General features: G+C 42.7%; 1 protein-coding gene across 4 annotated transcripts in view; it reads left to right on the top strand.

Moving 5' to 3' along the window:
- LOC139540435 (choline transporter-like protein 5-B) overlaps positions 1–22392 on the top strand; it is an 88719-nt gene extending 66327 nt beyond the window's left edge. For 2 of the 4 annotated variants that reach the window (XM_071344250.1, XM_071344252.1), the window contains 14 exons: positions 4659–4742; positions 4949–5061; positions 5418–5555; positions 9491–9590; positions 9727–9819; positions 10106–10193; positions 12054–12316; positions 13744–13838; positions 13946–14049; positions 14224–14297; positions 14435–14505; positions 14768–14856; positions 15350–15434; positions 16032–17815. In XM_071344250.1, the coding sequence (XP_071200351.1) occupies positions 4659–4742; positions 4949–5061; positions 5418–5555; positions 9491–9590; positions 9727–9819; positions 10106–10193; positions 12054–12316; positions 13744–13838; positions 13946–14049; positions 14224–14297; positions 14435–14505; positions 14768–14856; positions 15350–15434; positions 16032–16144 (1510 nt within the window). In that variant the 3' untranslated portion in view covers positions 16145–17815. Of the gene's footprint in view, positions 1–4658; positions 4743–4948; positions 5062–5417; positions 5556–9490; positions 9591–9726; positions 9820–10105; positions 10194–12053; positions 12317–13743; positions 13839–13945; positions 14050–14223; positions 14298–14434; positions 14506–14767; positions 14857–15349; positions 15435–16031; positions 17816–18374 lie in introns of those variants that run through there. The other 2 variants (XR_011668194.1, XM_071344251.1) reach the window with 2 other exon arrangements.
- Positions 22393–22852: the final 460 nt, after the last annotated feature.

Below are 22852 nucleotides of genomic sequence, written 5' to 3'. Positions count from 1 at the left end.
TTCCTTCATCAATGTGTTCCTTCATCAATGTGTTCCTTCATCAATGTGTTCCTTCATCAATGTGTTCCTTCGTCAACGTGTTCCTTCGTCAACGTGTTCCTTCGTCAACGTGTTCCTTCGTCAACGTGTTCCTTCGTCAACGTGTTCCTTCGTCAACGTGTTCCTTCGTCAACGTGTTCCTTCGTCAATGTGTTCCTTCATCAACGTGTTCCTTCGTCAACGTGTTCCTTCATCAACTTGTTCCTTCGTCAATGTGTTCCTTCGTCAACGTGTTCCTTCGTCAACGTGTTCCTTCGTCAACGTGTTCCTTCGTCAACGTGTTCCTTCGTCAATGTGTTCCTTCATCAATGTGTTCCTTCATCAATGTGTTCCTTCGTCAACGTGTTCCTTCTTTCTTATCATAATGTTTGCAAAGATTTCATTTAGTAAAACTGGAAAAGAGCACCCTCAGATTAGTGTAGTAATTAGCGTTATTACCACAGTAATTACCACAAGTTATATATAGGTCTTAGGCCTACCTCAGTCTATGAAAGTCAATCTGAACACAAAAATTGAGTTTCGTAGCTGAAAATGAAGGTGGTATTCTGATGTCCTTGTCATGAGATGAAACTGTTTTGAAGACCATTTCTGACAGTGTGTTCTTTGCTTCTGACAGAGCAGGGATGATGTCCTCTAACTTATCCTTCCCTCAGTCTCTGAACCAGAAAGATTTATCTCTGAGCCTCAAGCCACCAGACTCAGTGGCACTCACTTTGTCTGCTGTACTTGTGCCTTGATGTTATGACTGCTCTATTTTTTTTATTTTTTTATTTCTCCTTTATTTAACCAGGTAGGCTAGTTGAGAACAAGTTCTCATTTACAACTGTGACCTGGCCAAGATAGAGCAAAGCAGTTCGACACATACAACAACACAGAGTTACACATGGAATAAACAAACATACAGTCAATAATACAGCAGAAAAAGTCTATATACATTGTGTGCAAATGAGGTAAGATAAGGGAGGTAAGGAAATAAATAGGCCATGGTGGCGAAGTAATTACAATATAGCAATTAAACACTGGAATGGTAGATGTGCAGAAGATGAATGTGCAAGTAGAGATACGGGGGCGCAAAGGAGCAAAATAAATACATAAAAACAGCATGGGGATGAGGTAGTTGGATGGGCTATTTACAGATGGTCTGTGTACAGGTGCAGTGATCTGTGAGCTGCTCTGACAGCTGGTGCTTAAAGCTAGTGAGGGAGATATGAGTCTCCAGCTTCAGTGATTTTGCAGTTTGTTCCAGTCATTGGCAGCAGAGAACTGGAAGGAAAGGCGGCCAAAGGAAGAATTGGCTTTGGGGGTGACCAGCGAGATATACATGCTGGAGCGCGTGCTACGGGTGGGTGCTGCTATGGTGACCAGTAAGCTGAGATAAGGCGGGGCTTTACCTAGCAGAGACTTGTAGATTACCTGGAGCCAGTGGGTTTGGCAACGAGTATGAAGCGAGGGCCAGCCAACAAGAGCATACAGGTCACAGTGGTGGGTAGTATATGGGGCTTTGGTGAATGACATCGCCAAAGTTGAGGATCGGTAGGATGGTCAGTTTAACGAGGGTATGTTTGGCAGCATGAGTGAAGGATTCTTTGTTGCGAAATAGGAAGCCGATTCTAGATTTAATTTTGGATTGGAGATGCTTAATGTGAGTCTGGAAGGAGAGTTTACAGTCTAACCAGACACCTAGGTATTTGTAGTTGTCCACATATTCTAAGTCAGAACCGTCCAGAATAGTGATGCTGGACGGGCGGGCAGCGATCGATTGAATAGCATCATTTAGTTTTACTTGCATTTAAGAGCAGTTGGAATTCACGGAAGGAGAGTTGTATGGCATTGAAGCTCATCTGGAGGTTAGTTAACACAGTGTCCAAAGAAGGGCCAGAGGTATACAGAATGGTGTCATCTGCGTAGAGGTGGATGAGAGAATCACCAGCAGCAAGAGCGACATCATTGATGTATACAGAGAAGAGAGTCGGCCCGAGAATAGAACCTTGTGGCACCCCGATAGAGACTGCCAGAGGGCCGGACAACAGACCTTCCGATTTCACACACTGAACTCTATCAGAGAAGTAGTTGGTGAACCAGGCGAGGCAATCATTTGAGAAACCAAGGCTGTTGAGTCTGCCGATAAGAATGTGGTGATTGACAGAGTCGAAAGCCTTGGCCAGGTCGATGAATACGGCTGCACAGTAATGTCTCTTATCGATGGCTGTTATGATATCGTTTAAGACCTTGTGCGTGGCTGAGTTGCACCCATGACCAGCTCTGAAACCAGATTGCATAGCGGAGAAGGTACTGTGGGATTCGAAATGGTCGGTAATCTGTTTGTTAACTTGGCTTTCGAAGACCTTAGAAAGGCAGGGTAGGATAGATATAGGTCTATAGCAGTTTGGGTCTAGAGTGTCTCCCCCTTTGAAGAGGGGGATGACCGCGGCAGCTTTCCAATCTTTGGGAATCTCAGACGATACGAAAGAGAGGTTGAACAGGCTAGTAATAGGGGTTGCAACAATTTCGGCAGATCATTTTAGAAACAGAGGGTCCAGATTGTCTAGCCCGGCTGATTTGTAGGGGTTCAGATTGATGTCCTTATTGTTGACTAGTCGTCTAATGTCACCCTCATTGTTTTGACTGGTATGCTATTGTTTTAACTGGTGTAATGCTATTTTTTAGACAGGTATAATGCCATTGATTTAACTGGTGCAATGCTGTTGTTTTGACTGGTGTAATGCTATTATTTTGACTGGTGTAATGTTTTTGTTTTGACTGGAGTGATGCTTTTGTTATGACAGGTGTAATGTTATCTTTCATCTCACCCAAATGTTGAACTTTGTATGACCTCAACCACTGTTAGGGTGACAGCTCCTTAATTTCCCATTAAATAAAATTACAGCAATGTTAAAGGGCCATTTTTGTAATCTCTCAGCTTTTCGCCTGGTGGTGAACCCCTCAGGCATGGCTGGGCTCATCTCACCCTTACACGTGATTTGTCCACCCCAGTGCCTTCCCCATATTTCCCCCTGAATGTCAAGCGCTTCAACAAGCTGTCCAAGGACAGAGCATTTCAGGCCAATTACACTTCCTACAACCAACCACTCCAACTTAGCATCTATTATTTTGCTTTCGACTGGCTGAACTCCATCTGTTAATATCTGGTCTGTTGAGTGCATTAGGCACATCAGCACGCCACGTGTATCCACAGAGTTGGGTAAATCTACTTTTTCCTACCAGGTCCCTATCATGTGGAATAATCTCCAAGTAATGTTTGGATGTGTTGTTGTCTCTGGGTCATTTTAGGAGAAAAGTTAGGGATTTTTATAGTGATAAAGGTGTTTGTTTTGTATGATTGTGTATATAATATTTGCTATTTAATTTAGTGTTTTAAATTGTCTAATTTTATTTTTTGTATCGTTCCCAGGGCACATTTGCAAATGAGACCTAGGTCTCAATGTGTTTTTCCCTAGTTAAATACAAGTTAACAAATGGTTTCATTAGTACTGATGGAGATCAGGGACTCTCTTTTTCATAACAACAAAATTACTTCAGTAAATTGTATTTTGTGCTACTATAGGGATTTTTATAGAAGTTCGATGGCCCAGATTAAATGAACTCCTAGAGTGAGTTTTGCTCCTGACATGAGGTAGCTGTCCTCATAAAACAGATTAGTGCTTGGTATTCTACACAGTTCCAGTGGAAGGTTGGTTCTAGTCTCATGCTACATTTACATTTACATTTAAGTCATTTAGCAGACGCTCTTATCCAGAGCGACTTACAAATTGGTGCATTCACCTTATGATATCCAGTGGAACAACCACTTTACAATAGTGCATCTAACTCTTTTAAGGGGGGGGGGTTAGAAGGATTACTTTATCTACTATGCTACTGCTGTCCACCAGTCCTGTAGAGGCTGAAAGCCTAGTGAGCAAAAACATTGGGGATATTTTAGTTGAGATATCTACAATTTAAATTATGAACAATATAACTTGTGTTAACGTTGCCAGTTTACCAATGCAATAATGAGGAATCACAAAGCCAGATATTTGCATGATTTTACAGAATCTCTGTAGTTACAGTGGATATCTGATCAAAGTATTCTAGGTCACCTCTTTCTCTAGCTTGTACATTGAACCGTTACCATACCCTGCTTGTACATGTAGTTTTGACGGAAAGAGATTCAGGAATAATTAATAATCCAGACCCATTTCTTTGTCCTGTTCTAATCAGACGATTAATTTGTAACTGCTGTAGAGTAGTAACCTGCTGCTTCCGAGTCATAGAGAGCATCGCTGCTTCCTAGCACTTTGATAACACTGATGTTGACTTGTGGTATTTATAAGGGAGGCCTGTGCAGGGAGGCCTGTGCAGTCTCCCAGGGTTGTACAACCCAATCATAAACTGCAGTGTGTCATGACCTGCTGTGTGAATAAGAGAGTCACTGTTATACAACACAGGTCAGTATAAGTCAATGTTTCTCCCTTTGTGGACATGTTCTCACTCTCTCTCTCTTTCTCCCTCCCTCCCTCTCTTTCTCCCTTCATCTCCCTCTCTATCTACCTTTTTTCTTTCCACAATCCTCCCACCCCACTATATTTGTCTATCCCACTCCACCTTTTCCTCTCTCACAGTGGCATTACCAGTCTGCTAGATGCCAAGGAGGTTGGCATGAAGATATTTGAGGATTACGCCAGCTCCTGGTACTGGATCTTAATGTAAGACCCGCGTTTCTGTGCGTCTGTGAGTGCCATATGTGTGTTTTACTGTGGTTTTCACTCTGACATAAAGGTGTGTGTGTGTGTGTGTGTGTGTGTGTGTGTGTGTGTGTGTGTGTGTGTGTGTGTGTGTGTGTGTGTGTGTGTGTGTGTGTGTGTGTGTGGTGTGTGTGTGGTGTGTGGTGTGTGTGTGTGTGTGCGTCTAGAGGTCTGGTGATAACCATGGTGGTCAGCCTGGCTTTTATCCTGCTGCTACGGTTCACAGCCGGAGTTCTCCTGTGGCTCATCATCTTTGGAGTCATCGCTGTGGTGGGCTATGGTTAGTACTACAATACAGTACACTCTGCCACTAATCAACTTTAGCCTCAGTAAAAGAGCCTAATGCCGTCTTTAGTCTGAGTACAGTACCCACACTCCACCAGCCCATACTGTACTTAAGGTAACATACCGCTACTGTATATAGATTTGTGGGAGACAGTGTCCACATCTTCTAACATCCAACTGTCACCAACACCTCTGTTGTCATGGCAAACCAACACCTGTTGTCATGGAAAACCAAATGTAGCAGATAACTTCTCACATCTCTCTCTCTTTTTTATTTTTATTTTTTCTCTCTCTCTCTCTCTCTCTCTCTCTCTCTCTCTCTCTCTCTCTCTCTCTCTCTCTCTCTCTCAGGGATCTGGCACTGCTACTGGGAGTTCAGTACACTGAGAGGGAAGCCACACAGTGATGGTGATGTTACCATCTCTGACATCGGCTTTCAGACGGACTTCAGTGTTTACCTGCAGCTCAGTCAAACCTGGCTCATCTTGAGTGAGTGACCATCCACTATCCCGTTATTTAAGCACAGGGGGATACTATTTATTTATTTATTTTATTGAACCTTTATTTAACTAGGCAAGTCAGTTAAGAACAGATATTTACAATGATGGCCTACCAAAAGGCAAAAGGCCTCCTGTGGGGACGGGGGCCTGGGATTAAAAATTAAACATAAATATAGGACAAAACACACATCACAGCAAGAGAGACAACAACGCTACATAAAGAGAGACCTAAGACAACAACATAGCAATGCAGTAACACATGACAACACAGCATAGTAGCAACACAACATAACAACAACATGGTAGCGACACAACATGGTAGCAGCACAAAACATTGTACAAACATTATTGAGCACAGACAACAGCACAAAGGGCAAGAAGGTAGAGACAACAATACATCACACAAAGCAGCCACAACTGTCAGTAAGATTGTCCAAGATTGACTCTTTGAATGAAGAGATTGCGATTAAACTGTCCAGTTTGTGTGTTTGTTGCAGCTCATTCCAGTCGCTAGCTGCAGCGAACTGAAAAGAGGATGCAGTAGATATGTGGGGGAGTCAGGCCACTGGTTGATGCTTTATATATTAGCATCAACCAGTGGGTCTTGCGACGGGTATACAGAGATGACCAGTTTACAGAGGAGTATAGAGTGCAGTGATGTGTGCTATAAGGAGCATTGGTGACAAATCTGATGGCCGAATGGTAAAGCACATCTAGCTGCTCGAGAGCACCCTTACCTGCCTATCTATAAATGATGTCTCCGTAATCTAGCATGGGTAGGATGGTCATCTGAATCAAGGTTAGTTTGGCAGCTGGGGTGAAAGAGGAGCGATTACGATAGAGGAACCCAAGTCTAGATTTAACTTTAGCCTGGAGCGTTGATATGTGCTCAGAGAAGGACAGTGTACCATCTAGCCTTACTCCCAAGTACTTGTATGAGGTGGCTACCTCAAGCTCTAAACCCTCAGAGGTAGTAATAACACCTGTGGAAGGAGGGGCATTCTTCTTACCAAACAACATGACGTTTGTTTTGGAGGTGTTCAGAACAAGGTTAAGTGTAGAGAAACCTTGTAGGACATTAAGAAAGCTTTGTTGTAGAGCATTTAACACATCATCTGGGGAGGGGCCAGCTGATTATAAGACTGTATCATCTGCATATAAATGGATGAGAGAGCTTCCTACTGCCTGAGCTATCATGTTGAAGTAAATTGAGAAGAGTGTGGGGCCTAGCATCGAGCCTTGGCGTACTCCCTTGTGACAGGCAGTGGCTGAGACAGCAGATTTTCTGACTTTATACACTGCACTCTTTGAGAGAGGTAGTTAGCAAACTAGGCCAAAGACCCCTCAGAGACACCAGTACTCCTTAGCTGGCCCACAAGAATGGAATGGTCTACCGTATCAAAAGATTTGGCCAAGTCAATAAAAATAGCAGCACAATATTGCTTAGAATCAAGGGCAATGGTGACATAATCGAGGACCTTTAAGGTTGCAGTGACACATCCATAACCTGAGCGGAAACCAGATTGCATACCCGAGAGGATACTATAGACATCAAGAAAGCCAGTCAGTTGACTATTGACAAGTTTTTCCAACACCTTTGATTAACAGGGCAACATAGATATAGGCCTATAACAGTTAGGATCAGCCTGATCTCCCCCTTTAAATAAAGGACGAACTGTGGCTGCCTTCCAAGCGATGGGAACCTCCCCAGAAAGGAGAGACAGGTTAAAAAGGTTTAAGATAGGCTTGGCGATGACCCAGATGTTTTTTTGGGGTCAAGTTTAAGGAGCTCCTTTAGCACCTTGGAGTCAGTGACTGCCTGAAGGGAGAAACTGTGTATCAAAGCAGAGGAAAAAGAAGGAGAAGCATGATAGGGGCAGCAACCTTAAAGAAGAAATGGTCTAAACCATCTGACTCAGTTGTTTTTTTGGCGTCAAGTTTCAGGAGCTCCTTTAGCACCTCGGACTCAGTGACTGTCTGCAGGGAGAAACTTTGTAGCGGTGTAGGGGAAAAAGAGGGAGAAGCATCGGGGATAGTCGCATTAGAAGGGGTGGAAGATGAGGAAATGTAGGACGGGCTAGGAGGCATGGCTGAGTCAAATAGGAATCCTGACTTAATGAAGTGGTGATTAAAGAGCTCAGCCATGTGCTTCTTGTCAGTAACAACCACATCATCAATATTAAGGTACATGGGCAGCTGTGAGGAGGAGGGTTTATTCTCCAGGTCTTTAACCATTTTCCGTATCTTCTTGGGGTTAGACCCACAGAGAGAGAACTGCTCCTTAAAGTAACTAACTTTGGCCTTCCGGATAGCCTGAGTGCACTTATTTCTTATTTGCCTGAACGATAGTCAGTCAGCCTGAGTATGCGTGTGCGGAGCCTTTCGCCAAATGCAATTCTTGAGATGGAGTAATTTTGGGGCGGCAGGTAGCCTATTGGTTAGAGCGTTGGGCCAGTAACCGAAAGGTTGCTAGATCGAATCCCCAAGCGGACAGGGTAAAAATCTGTCATTCTGGCCCTGAACAAGGCAGTTAGCCCACTGTTCCTAGGCCGTCATTGAAAATAAGAATTTGTTCTTAACTGACTTGCCTAGTTAAATAAAGGTTAAATAAAAATAATAAGAAAAAAAAGATCACGGTTGAACCTGTTTTTAATTATTTTCTTTTTTATGGAGGCGTGTTTGTTAACAATACCACTGAAAATATCAAAAAAGAAGGTCCAAGCGTCTTCGACAAGCTGATTCTATACCATTTTACGGAAGCCAGTTCATGAAGAAAGGCTTTCTCATTGAAGTTTTTTAGCAAGCATCTATTACAAATCAGGACAGGTCGTTTCACTGAGCAGCCATTACGACCACGGGCTGTAAAACAGTGATCACTAAGGTCATTACAGAAAACACCAGACTGATACCTATCAGGATTATTTGTGAAGATAACATCGAGGAGAGTAGCCTTTTCTGGGTGTTTGGAGTCATACCTTGTGAGATTGGTAATAATCTGAGAAAGATTTAGGGAGTCCCATTTCTTTAGGATTTGGTCAGGTGGTTTAAACATATCCCATTTGAGGTCACCTAGCAGGACAAATTCAGACTTAGTGTAAGGGGCCAGGAGAGAGCTTAGGGCAGGTAGGGTACAGGCCGGTGCTGATGGAGAACGATAGCACCCAGCAACAGTCAACAAAGAGATATTAAACATTTTAATGCTTAAAACCAGCAAATAAAATAGTTTGGAAACAGACTTGGTGGAGACAACCGAGCACTGAAGGTGATCCTTGGTAAAAACTTTGGAAGAACTGTTTTGCCGAAAAATGTGATAACCAGAAAGGTTAACATCAGTATTCAAAACACTCTTCCTTAACCACGTCTTAGTAATGACCAACACATCTGGATTGGAGCTGTGAACCCACACTTTATTTTACAAGAGCAGAAATCAGTGAAGCAGATATTAGAGCACAAGTCAGAATTGGGGCTAGCAACAGTAGATGGGGTGTACATGCACATTTCCAGATACCATCAACAGTAACAATCACGGCACGGCAGACATAGCACACTAGCCGAGCACAAGGCTGCCACAACTCAGTTTACTGTGTCACAAGGTGCAGGGTCTCTCTAAGTTGCTAGGGAAGCAGTTGGGTGTGTCTGCTAGTTTTGTTCTTATTTCTCAATCAGGCCTTCCTGTTAACTGTATTTTATTGATTTATTTTTATTTCACTTTTATTTTATCAGAGAGTCATACTGAGACCAAGGTCTCTTTTACAGACAAGCCCTGAATTTACATAAAATACTAAATTAATCCTGATATTGTTTAAAATAATTTGGCAAATCCCAGGAGATGCTGTGGCCTGAGAGGATCCATTTTTTTTTTGTCCACCTCTGCTGTAAAGGAACATAGATTTTTCTACTCAATGGTAATATTTTGTATTGCAGTGATCTCCCTATCAGTCATTGAGGCGGTCATCATAGTCATCCTGATATTCCTGAGGAGGAGAGTACGCATCGCCATCGCTCTGCTGGAGGAGGGGAGCAGGTGAGTTGTTCTCTCAGGAGATTAAGTCGGACGTCTTGTTGTGTCACTTCCAATGAAACCAGCATCTGTGAGTTCAAACTTTTAACTATTATTTTTTTCACACTTTCTCCCCCTTCTCTGTCTCTCTTTTCTCCAGGGCCATTGGTTACATCATGTCCACTCTCTTCTACCCGATCATCACATTTGTGCTGCTGGCCATCTGCATAGCGTACTGGGCAGTCATTGCTGTGTATCCTCTCTATGTATGTCTTCTCAGCCTCGTCCTCACTGTGTGTGTTTACACTTTTACACAGTTATCTTTACATGCAGCATTGCCCATTGTAGCTACACATGTGAAGCATCCTGAACTGTCACCAATGGCATCATAGAGATAAAGACTGGATGAATTGAACCTATTGAAACTGCTGAACCCGTAGTGGAAATCCCAATGTAGATGGCTCATAGGCAGGCACACATTTTGTTACTTATCACTGCTTCTATTCTTCCGTGTTGCCCTTGACTGGTTTTGCCCTCAGCTTCTTAGCGTCATCTGGTGATGCTGTCTACAAGGTCATGTCGACGCAGGACAAATGCATGTATGCCAACCTCACCTGTGATCCAGAGGTTCGCAATTCTTTTTACTGTCTTCCTCTTTGTCACATTGACGTTATTGCCGTATTGCACACTCCTAGAATACTGTATGTTATTGGCCTTGAAACCCTGAATTGGAGTAGCTTACAGCTTATTGAAATTCAGCTCAGTGTGCTTGGCAGCAGTACAAATCATCCAAGTCAGAAGTTTACATACACTTAGGTTGGAGTCAATAAAACTTGTTTTTCAACCACTCCACAAATTTCTTGTTAACAAACTATAGTTTTGGCAAGTCAGTTAGGACATCTACTTTCCGCATGACACAAGTAATTTTTCCAACAATTGTTTAAAGACAGATTATTTCACTTATAATTCACTGTATCACAATTCCAGTGGCTCAGAAGAATACATACACTAAGTTGACTGTGCCTTTAAACAGCTTGGAAAATTCCAGAAAATTATGTCATGGCTTTAGCTTCTGATAGGCTAATTGACATAATTTGAGTAAATTTGAGGTGTACCTGTGGATGTATTTCAAGGCCTACCTTCAAACTCAGTGCCTCTTTGCTTGACATCATGGGAAAGAAATCAGCTAAGACCTCAGAAAACAAATTGTAGACCTCCACAAGTCTGATTCATCCTTGGGAGCAATTTCCAAACGCTTGAAGGTACCCCGTTCATCTGTACAAACAATAGTATGCAAGTATTAACACCATGGGACCACGCAGCCGTCATACCACTCAGGAAGGAGATGCGTTCTGTCTCCTCGAGATGAACGTACTTTGGTGCGAAATGTGCAAATCAATCCCAGAACAACAGCAAAGAACCTTGTGAAGATGCTGGCGGAAACGGGTACAAAAGTTTCTATATCCACAGGTAAACAAGTCCTATATTGACATAACCTGAAAGTCCACTCAGCAAGGAAGAAAGGAAAAATGTCCTCTGGTCTGATGAAACAAAAATATAACTGTTTGAACATAATGAACATCGTTATGATTGGAGGAAAAAGGGGGAGGCTTGCAAGCCGAAGAACACCATCCCAACCGTGAAGCATGGGGGTGGCAGCATCATGTTGTGGGGTGCTTTGCTGCAGGAGGGACTGGTGCACTTCACAAAATAGATGGCATCATGAGGGGGAAAATTATGTGGATATATTGAAGCAACATCTCAAGGCATCAATCAGGAAGTTAAAGCTTGGTCACAAATGGGTCTTCCAAATGGACAATGACCCCAAGCATACTTCCAAAGTTGTGGCAAAGTGGCTTAAGGACAACAAAGTCAAGGTATTGGAGTGGCCATCACAAAGCCCTGACCTCAAACCTATAGAAAATTTGTGGGCAGAACTGAAAAAGCGTGTGTGAGCAAGGAGGCCTACAAATTTTGTTTTGACCCAAGTTAAACAATTTAAAGGCAATGCTACCAAATACTAATTGAGTGTATGTAAACTTCTGACCCACTGGGAATGTGAAGAAAGAAATAAAAGCTGAAGTAAATCATTCTCTCTACTATTATTCTGACATTTCACATTCTTAAAATAATGTGGTGATCTTAACTGATTTAAGACGGAGAGTTTTTACTTGGATTAAATGTCAGGAATTGTGAAAAACTGAGTTTAAATGTATTTGGCTTAGGTGTATGTAAACTTCCGACTTCAACTGCATATAGCCAGTGAAACCATCTGTTAACTCTGGCTACATTTGGTCTTTCATTACAATTTAAAACTGAAATGGTACCCTATTCCCAATATAGGGAGTAGTTTGCCGTTGTAAACTCTGGCCAAAGGTAGTGAACTGTATAGGGAATAGGGTGCCATTGTAAACTCTGGCCAGAAGTAAATAGAGAATAGGGTGCGATTTCCTTCTAACCCAATAACGTACCCCTATCTCTCCGCAGACGTTCAGTCAGACCAACGTGACCACGGTGTGCCCGGGCTCCCAGTGCACCTTTGCCTTCTACGGCGGCGAGAGCCTCTACCACCACTACATCTTTGTGCTGCAGCTGTGCAACGTACTGATGTTCCTGTGGCTGGTCAACTTTACCATCGCCCTGGGACAGTGCACCCTGGCCGGGGCCTTCGCTTCCTACTACTGGGCCCTGAAGAAGCCCCAAGACATACCATCATGCCCCTTGTTTTCCTCCTTTAGCAGGGCTGTACGGTAGGCTGACTCAGTCGTATAGGTTTTTAACGCATAAGGAAGGTGAAGATGGTGTTGAGTTGGACACTGAACAAAAATATGAACTAACATAGAAAGTGTTGGTCTGATGTTTCATGAGCTGAAATAAAAGATCCCAGAAATGTTCCATATGCATTTTCTGCACAAATGTGTTTACATTCCTGTTAGTGAGCATTTCTCATTTTCTAAGTTAGTCCATCCAGCTGACCGGTGTGGCATATCAATAAACTGATTAAACAGCATTATCATTACACATGTGCTGGGTATAATAAAAGGCCACTAAAATGTGCAGTTATTTCACCACAGATGTCTCAAGTTTTGAGGGACTGTGCAATTGGCATGCTGGCTGCAGGAATGTCCACCAGAGCTGTTGCCAGAGAATTTAATGTTCAATTCTCTACCATAAGCCGCCTCCAACGTTGTTTTAGAGAATTTGGCAGTACGTCCAACTGGCCTCACAACCGCAGACCACGTGTATGGCGTTGTGTGGGTGAGCGGTTTGCTGATGTCAACGTTGTGCCCCATGGTGACGGTGGTGTTATGGTATGGGCAGGCATAAGCTACAGACAATGAACACAATTGCATTTTATCGATGGTAATTTGAATGCACAGAGATACCGTGACGAGCTGCTGATGCCCATTGTTGTTGCATTCATCCGTCGCCATCACTTCATGTTTCAGCATGATAATGCACAGCCCCATGTTGCAAGGATCTGTTCACAATTGCTGGAAGATGAAAATGTCCCAGTTCTTCCATGGTCTGCATACTCACCAGACATGTCACCCATTGATCATGTTTTGGATGCTCTGGATCGACGTGTACGACAGCGTGTTCCAGTTCCCGCCAATATCCAGCGACTTCGCACAGCCATTGAAGAAGAGTGGGACAACATTCCACAGGCCATTCCAACAGCCTGATCATCTCTATGCGAAGGAAATGTCACGCCCCATGAGGAAAATACTGGTCACACCACATACTGACTGGTTTTCTGATCCACGCCCCTACCTTTTTTTTAAGGTATCTGTGACCAACATATGCATATCTGTATTCCCAGTCATGTGAAATCCATAGATTAAGGCCTAATTTATTTATTTAAATTGACTGATTTGCTCAGTAAAGTTGTTGAAATTGTTGCATTTTGCTTTTATATTTTTGTTCAGTATAGTTTATATTGGCTCATCTTGCTTGAAGAGATATTCCCTAAGGGAGTTATCCTAGTACTGCACTAATAAACTATTTCAGATTCTCCATTAAGCCTTTAAATCCAAGACGAGACATAATCTGTGTTGAGGGAACTGGTCCTACGTGTGTTGAGGGTTTTACACCTATGATGGGAAGGGGGAAGTGTGTGTTGTGGATATAAAGCTCTATTTTGTATTAGTAATACAGTGTATTGTGTACCTCCCAGGTACCACACAGGCTCTCTGGCATTTGGCTCTCTGATCCTGGCCTTGGTGCAGATGTCTCGCATCGTTCTAGAGTATCTGGATCACAAACTCAAAGGTGGATTTCCTGCTCGTACTTAACCCACTGCCTTTCGTATGTTTACATACAGTACTGTATATTTCTATGGAATATTTTCATGAAGATGATCATCATGTATTTTTCAGGTGCTCACAATGCTTTTGCCCGCTTCCTGATTTGCTGTCTCAAATGCTGCTTCTGGTGCCTCGAACATTTCATCAAGTTCATGAACAGGAACGCCTACATCATGGTGAGTCTGGGTAGTTTCAGTCAAAATATTTTTCAAACCATCCATCCAGTACCTTTGAGGCATTTCAGTAGTTAGTACACCCATTACTATTGTGATCATGCTATTTGATAACCATCTCACAGAAAGTGTTGGAATCGTGAATAACATGGTCTTACTTTGAATTTCTCACCCTAGATGGCGATATATGGAAAGAGCTTCTGCACTTCGGCCAAAGATGCTTTCTTCCTCCTGATGAGGAATGTAGTAAGGTAAGACAACGTCTTTTGTATCGGTTCGTTTGATTGTCTGTCCCTCAGACAGTTTTTTTGTGTCTGTCTGTCTTTCATGGTGGTGACTGTCTCTCTCTGGGCCTTTGGGCTTCTCCAATGAGTTGTCTCCTCTGTAGGGTGGCAGTGCTGGATAAGGTGACAGACTTTCTCCTCTTCTTGGGAAAAGTGCTTATTTCAGGGAGTGTTGGTGAGTTCCCTTTCCCACACACTGGTGATAACCTTGTGGTATGTTTAACTATGAGTGCTGATGTTAAAATTACCCAATGCATGAACTTGACTAAACAAACAACACACGCTGGAAAAGAGTACTACAATGTTCTCGGCAGAGGCGTTCTCTATAAGACAATGTCCATAGATACTATGTTACACTAATTGTACATTTGTCAGTGTTTGCTCAGGTTGTTATTTTGTTATTAAGGATTCCGATCCCCCCCCCCCCCCTCCCCCAGGTGTTCTAGCATTCTTCTTCTTCACCCGTAAGATTCCAGTTATTCAAGAGGAGGTGCCATCACTAAATTACTACTGGGTCCCCCTACTGGTAAGAAATAGACTTACATCATATGAGTCAGCATTGCTTGTTGATAATTGCGCCCGCATACGTAGGTTCTGTTTGCTTGTAGCTGAACTTGGCTAGGCGAAGCGACTTCTATGCTCTCATACTCCCTAAAGACATTCGCTGGAATAACTAGAAAATAACAGCAATGTTAATGTTGTTCGCACAGTTTTACATTTAGCTAAGATGTTTGGTGCCGAAAAAAATGTGCATGAAAACTAGTCATCACTCGTTGAATGACAAACACTTCACGTTCCTACTCCGACTAGGTGTATTACTATTGTCTAATCAACCAAACTTCGACTTGCCTCAAGAAATGTTTTTGTCTGCACAAACAGCTGGAACAAAAACTCAGAAAACCAAAAATAACACAAACGTCACACAATTTCGTGATAATATATGCGCAAACTGTTTTGACTGGGAAGCATACGGTAAGCTTTATTGTGCTTAATGACTTGGACTTTTCTGCCATTGTCAGACGGTGATATTTGGATCCTACCTGATCGCCCATGGCTTCTTCAACGTCTATGCCATGTGTGTGGACACCTTATTCCTTTGTTTCTGTAAGTACACCATTCATCTCTTTTAAATACAGGCAAGTCCGGGGTGTGAGGGTGTTTATATGATACACAGGGAGTACACTCCAGGGTTTGTGTTGGATCTGACTGCAGCTTTGGGAGCTAATTGAATGCTTCTCCATTTCTACTTCGTGTTGCTCTCTATTATATCATTAGCGGTGTACAGTTTTTTTCATAAGACAGAAAAAGGTTATTCTTGCACTGCGTGATAATTTTTTTTTTACACTACTATCATTGTTTTACTAATTCAATATTTGATATTGCATGTTCTTGCAGTGAAGACTATTGTATAGGGCCTGTGCTATATGCATTATATTTATCGAACTTTTCCTCTGCTGCATACTAATCACTGAACCAGTTGGCTATAATGCACTGGCCATTTTGGCTGACTGAAACCTATATCAGCTTTTTTTCCTAATTTCCCTGCTTGGCTTTCTAAATTGTTTGGCTCAAACTCCTTTCTCTTTCTCTCTTTCTCTCTCTGCCTTCCTACCTATACGTTGTCTGCTCCTCTCCTCCTCGTCTCTCCTCCTTTTCTCCTCCTCTGTGACAATGCTTCGTCTTCCGTCGGTCCTGGATCAGGTGAAGACCTGGAGAGGAACGACGGCTCGCCCCTCAAGCCCTTCTACATGTCCCCTCAACTGCACAGGATCCTCCGCAGAGAGCAAGGCTCCAAGCTCTACGCTTCCTCCTGATAGGCCACAACACTGAACCTCTTTCTCCTGATAGGCCACAACACTGAACCTCTTTCTCCTGATAGGCCACAACACTGAACCTCTTTCTCCTGATAGCCAAAACACTTGATACACTGAAGGACTGACCCATTCAGCGTCTGTGTGTGGGGGTGATTGTGGTCTGGAGGATACTAGAGCAGGACCTTATGGCTGGGCTGGACTCATGAATGGAGGTGATCTAACTGGTCAGGACTGACCAGGAAGGCCTTGGCAGGACATGGCAGGACCCAAGAGGGTGGTGTATGTGGGTGGGGTTTTGAAAGAGGCGAAGCTCTGTTCAACTTCCTCCCTCTCACCGCCTGCACCGCCGCTGATACTTCTAATATTAGCCTTTTTTTCTCTGCCGTGCTTCTGTCCCTTTCTTTGTTGTGTCGACACTCTGCTGGCCTCTGCCTTACTTAGAGAGCGCTGCAGCAGCACAGTGGACGTGGGTGAAATTGCCATTAGCCCAATACACTGCAAGAGGCACATACACTGCAGAAGGAGATCTCTGTATTTCGGATGCAATTGGTGTACTTTTGCAGATGGTTGTGGGGTGATGCAGGGCAAGGGCGCCCCCGTGTGACACTACTGTGTTTGTGCAATGGTTCCATGTACTGTAATGTAAGGTCATGTGTAGGGTGAAGTTGCCCTTCGACACTGATCTTGGGTCAGTTTAGCATTTTCCTCAACAACGGTTAAGGTTAGGATTGGGGAAGCTGATCTTAGATCTGTACCTAGGGGAAACTTCATCCCAGAGCTATTTTTAGGCGCTCTCATGTGTTGGAAAATAACCCTGAGGTGGCTTTTCTGTCTAGCATGATTATTTGAATGGCTGTTTAGTCTTTGGTTGAAGAGGCACTTTATGTCCACCATATTTATTGGCACTGTTACAGACACAGTTCAAAACTTAATGTGCAATGCTACGGATAGATAAACTGAACATACGCCTAAATTGTGGGGTGGCAGGTAGCCTAGTGGTTAGAGCATTCGACTAGAAAGGTTGCAAGATCGAATCCCCAAGCTGACAAGGTAAAAATCTGTTGTTCTGCCCCTTAACAAGGCAGTTAACCCACTGTTCCTAGGCCGTTATTGAAAATAAGAATTTGTTCTTAACTGACTTGCCTAGTTAAATAAAGGTAAAATAAATTAATACAAATTACATGGTTACAGACACTTGTAGGTTGTTTTGGTTTTACACTGTAAGGTGTAACGCTAGATATTGGTTTTACACTGTAAGTGACAGTTATAATGTAGGCTCAGGGAGGTCAAGACTTCTGAACACATTTGATGCTCATGGTGAATGATTTGAATGGACACCCTTCAGGGATTCCGACTGCAGTTGCTAGTAAATGTGCCTAGTTCTGAATGGAGAAATGTTCCTCTTTATTGTTTTGTGGTTTTACGATCTACCGCCGAGAACCTTTTGAAATACCGTTTATAAAAGGATGTTAAAGCCATTTTTGGTATTTTTATATGGAATAGTGCAGAACTGCAGTAGTGCGGTTTTTAATACTAGGTACTGTAACACACATCTGTTCTGAGGATATTTAATGTTTTTGTACAGGATAACTCTTTTTGTATCAATGACACCATGAAAATGTGAAATCTTTTTTTAAATAAATGTGAATGATTTCATTATAGCAAATTTTCTAGGCGATTCATATCTAATTTCTATATTTTATTTGTATATTGTATTTAAGGGTTAATGACATTTAAATTGATCGTTGGTTTGGGATATTCAAGTTTTTGGGGTAGGCCTGTTATCAAACAGTGGGTTTGAGGAAATGAGAGGTGTCTTGGTTGGGATCAAGAGGGCTTTTATGAAACAGTGATATAAAGGGTAAGTATCTAAACTTGAGTTTGGTATTTCAAATGGATTTGAAGGAATTTACAATAACAGTGAGTTTGAGATATATGACTGCGTTTCAGAATGTTTAGCAGTAGGTTATGGGTATACAAAGTCTTGTATTTAGTTTGGCCAGTTTTTAGAATGTTTTATATTGTTCTAATTCTATACATGTCATTATTTGAATATTCCCCTTGTAATGTTAATGAGGTGCTACCACTGATGCCATAGAATGTTGTGTCGTCATTTAAATGTGACGTAGTGCAGAAACCGCAATGGCCCAACTTTCTAAATACAAGGGGGTATTTAACAGAGTTTCAGAGTTTCTGTGGTATGTGACTGGCTATGTGTTCCTGTCCCCAGTGGTGGATCTGGAGGTGAACAACGGCTCTGCAGCCAGACCCTTCTACATGAGCAGAACCCTGAGACACATCCTCAACAAGAACACCAACAAGAGGAGGAAAGACAAGAGATAGACGAGAGAAGAAGAGAGGAACGGATACAGGGTGACTGGAGGAGTATGGATAGACAGAGGCAGGAAAGGTGATAGGGAAGACAACCGTGCAGGATCAAGTAGAGATGGAGGTAAATACTAATTCAGGTCCATATTGGACCCAGACTATCGCCCCGTAGCATTCACTTCTGTCATCATGGAGTGCTTTGGGAGACTAGTCAATGATCATATCACTGCCACCTTACCTGCCACCCTAGACCCACTTCAGTTTGCATACCGCCCCAACAGGTCCACAGACGATGCGATCGCCATCACACTGCACACTGCCCTATCCTATCTGCACGAGAGGAATACCTATGTAAGAATGCTGTTCATTGAGTACAGCTCAGCATTCAGCACCATAGTACCCTCCAAGCTCATCATTAAGCTTAAGGCCCTGGGTCTCAACCCTGCCCTGTGCAATTGGGTCTTGGACTTTCTGACGGGCCGCCCCTGGTGGTGAAGGTACGAAACAACATCTCCACTTCGCTGATCCTCAACACTGGGGCAATCGAAGTGTGGTGTCAGGAAAACAGCCTCTCACTCAACAAAACAAAGGAGATGATCGTGGACTTCAGGAAACAGTAGAGGGAGCACCCCCCTAACCACATTGACGAGACAGTAGTGGAGAAGGTGGAAAGTTTTTTAAGTTCCTTGGCGTACACATCACGGACAAACTGAAATAATCCACCCACACAGACAGTGTGGTGAAGAAGGTGCAACAGCTTCTCTTCAATCTCAGGAGGCTGAAGAAATTTGGCTTGTCACCTAAAACCCTCACAAACTTTTACAGATGCACAATTGAGAGCATGCTGTTGGGCTGTATCACCGCCTGGTAACTGCACAGCCATCAACCGCAAGGCTCTCCAGAGGGTGGTGCGGTCTGCACAACGCATCACTGGGGGCAAACTACTTGTCCTCCAAGACACCTACAGCACCCCTTGTTACAGAAAGGCCAAAAAGATCATCAAGGACAACAACCACCCCAGCCACTGCCTGTTCACCCCGCTACCATCCAGAAGGTGAGGTCAGTACAGGTGCATCAAAGCTGGGACTGAGAGACTGAAAAACAGCTTCTTTCTCAAGGCCATTAGACTGTTAAACAGCCATTACTAACACAGAGAGGCTGCTGCCTACATACAGACTCAATCATTGGCCACTTTAATAAATTGATCACTAGTCACTATAATGCCACTTTAATAATGTTTACATATCTTACATTACTCATCTCATATGTATATACTGTATTTTATACCATCTATCCGCTTGGCCATCGCTCATCCATATATTTATATGTACATATTCTTATTCCATCCCTTTACATGGTGTGTATTAGGTAGTTGTTGTTGAATTGTTAGATCACTAGATATTACTGCACTGTCGGAACTAGTAGCACAAGCATTTTGCTACACTCGCATTAACATCTGCTAACCATGTGTATGTAACCAATACAATTTGATTTGATTGCTCCTGATGCCATTATTATTATGTACTTTGGACATACAGTTGAAGTCGGAAGTTTACATACACTTAGGTTGGAGTCATTAAAACTCCTTTTTCAACCACTCCACAAATTTCTTGTTAACAAACTATAGTTTTGGCAAGTCGGTTAGGACATCTACTTTGTGCATGACACAAGTAATTTTTACCGCAAGGTTATTTCGCTTATAATTCACTGTATCACAATCCCAGTGCGTCAGAAGTTTACATACAATAAGTTGACTGTGCCTTTAAACAGCTTAGAAAATTCCAGGAAATTAAGTAATGGCTTTAGAATCTTCTGATAGGCTTATTGACATCATTTGAGTCAATTGGAGGTGTACCTGTGGATGTATTTCAAGGCCTACCTTCAAACTCGGTGCCTCTTTGCTTGACATAATGGGAAAATCAAAAGAAATCAGCCAAGACCTCAGAAAAAAAAATGTAGACCTCCACAAGTCTGGTTCATCCTTGGGAGCAATTTCCAAACACCTGAAGGTACCACGTTCATCTGTACAAATAATAGTACGCAAGTATAAACACCATGGGACCACGCAGCCGTCACACGACTCAGGAAAGAGACGCGTTCTGTCTCCTAGAGATGAACGTACTTTGGTGCAAAAAGTGCAAATCAATCTCAGAACAACAGCAAAGTACCTTGTGAAGATGTTGGAGGAAACAGAGGGACTGGTGCACTTCACAAAATAGATGGCATCATGAGGTAGGACAATTATGTGGATATATTGAAGCAACATCTCAAGACATCAGTCAGGAAGTTAAAGCTTGGTTGCAAATGGGTCTTCCAAATGGACAATGACCCCAAGCATACTTCCAACGTTGTGGAAAAATGGCTTAAGGACAACAAAGTCAAGGTATTGGAGTGGCCATCACAAAGCCCTGACCTCAATCCTATAGAAAATTTGTGGGCAGAACTGAAAAAGCGTGTGCGAGCAAGGAGGCCTAAAAACCTGACTCAGTTACACCAGCTCTGTCAGGAGGAATGGGCCAAAATTCACCCAACTTATTGTAGGAAGCTTGTGGAAGGCTACCCGAAACGTGTGACCCAAGTTAAGCAATTTAAAGGCAATGCTTTCAACTACTAATTGAGAGTATGTAAACTCCTGACCCACTGGGAATTTGAGATAAAAGCTTAAATAAATCATTCTCCCTGCTATTATTCTGACATTTCACATTCTTAAAATATAGTGGTGATCCTAAATGACCTAAAACAGGGAATTTTTACTCGGATTAAATGTCAGGAATTGTGAAAAACTGAGTTTAAATGTATTTGGCTAAGGTGAATGTAAACTTCCGACTTCAACTGTAATATTGGAATTTATTATCTTGCCATACAGTACTTTATGTACTAACAAAACATCACCTTAAAGAGATTCTCCAGTAATTTTGTATACTTTTTAGACAGTTGTTCTGAAAGTAGCGCTCCCGAGCCAAAAGTGGTCTGCAAAAATTGGCATATAAATGACATCTCAGCAAAAAAAGAAACGTCCCTTTTTCAGGACCCTGTCTTTCAAAGATAATTTGTAAAAATCCAAATAACTTCATAGATCTTCATTGTAAGGGGTTTAAACACTGTTTCCCATGCTTGTTCAATGAACCATAAACAATTAATGAACATGCACCTGAGGAACGGTCGTTAAGACACTAACAGCTTACAATAAAGGTCACAGTTATGAAAACTTTGGACACTAAAGAGGCCTTTCTACTGACTCTGGGAAACACCAAAAGAAAGATGCCCAGGGTCCCTGCTCATCTGCATGAACGTGCCTTAGGCATGCTGCAAGGAGGCATGAGGACTGCAGATGTGGCCAGGGCAATAAATTGCAATGTCCTTACTGTGAGACGCCTAAGACAGCGCTACAGGGAGACAGGACGTACAGCTGATCGTCCTCGCAGTGGCAGACCATGTGTAACAACACCTGCACAGGATCGGTACATCTGAACATCACACCTGCAGGACAGGTACAGGATGGAAACAACAACTGCCCGAGTTATACCAGGAACGCACAATCCCTCCATCAGTGCTCAGACTGTCCCCAATAGGCTGAGAGAGGCTGGACTGAGGGCTTGTAGGCCTGTTGTAAGGCAGGTCCTCACCAGACATCACCGGCAACAACATTGTCGATGGGCACAAACCCACCGTCGCTGGACCAGACAGGACTGGCAAAAACTGCTCTTCACTGACGAGTCGCGGTTGTCTCACAAAGGGTGATGGTCGGATTTGTGTTTATCGTCGAAGGAATGAGAGTTACACCGAGGACACATTATTCCATTTCTGTTAGTCACATGTCTGTGGAACTTGTTCAGTTTATGTCTCAGTTGTTGAATCTCATGTTCATACAAATATTTACACATGTTAAGTTTGCTGAAAATAAACGCAGTTGACAGTGAGAGGACCTTTTCTTTTTTTTCTGAGTTTATTATAAAAAAAATGCGTAGTACGTCACGTCATTGCTCTCTGCTGTGGATGCATCATCTGCCTCTTGCTAGCTGTCACTAATATGGCGAGGGGCTGAAGCTCATTGGTTGAACTCCACTTACTAGGTGGCCCACGTGGGGGAAAACTAGAGATTTTGTGTGTAACTGAGCTAAAACAGTAATTATATATTATGCTTGTATTCAAGTTGACACATTCAGCCCAAAGCGGGAGGTTTAAAAAATGCTTAGTAGTTGTCAAAGTTCCAGAGCATGTCTTTAAATGCACAATGATAACAGTATGGTTAGCATAGCTGTGACCAAATCATGCATTTAATGGCAACTGCAAGACATTGTTGATTTTACCAATGTACTGTACAGCACTTACTTGAGTGAAAAATCAAGTATATAATTTTATAACAATATGTTGCTCCAC

This window comes from Salvelinus alpinus, chromosome 15 (genome assembly GCF_045679555.1).
Source record: "Salvelinus alpinus chromosome 15, SLU_Salpinus.1, whole genome shotgun sequence".
In the NCBI taxonomy this organism is placed as follows: domain Eukaryota; kingdom Metazoa; phylum Chordata; class Actinopteri; order Salmoniformes; family Salmonidae; genus Salvelinus; species Salvelinus alpinus.
This window is presented reverse-complemented; position numbering and strand designations above follow the sequence as displayed.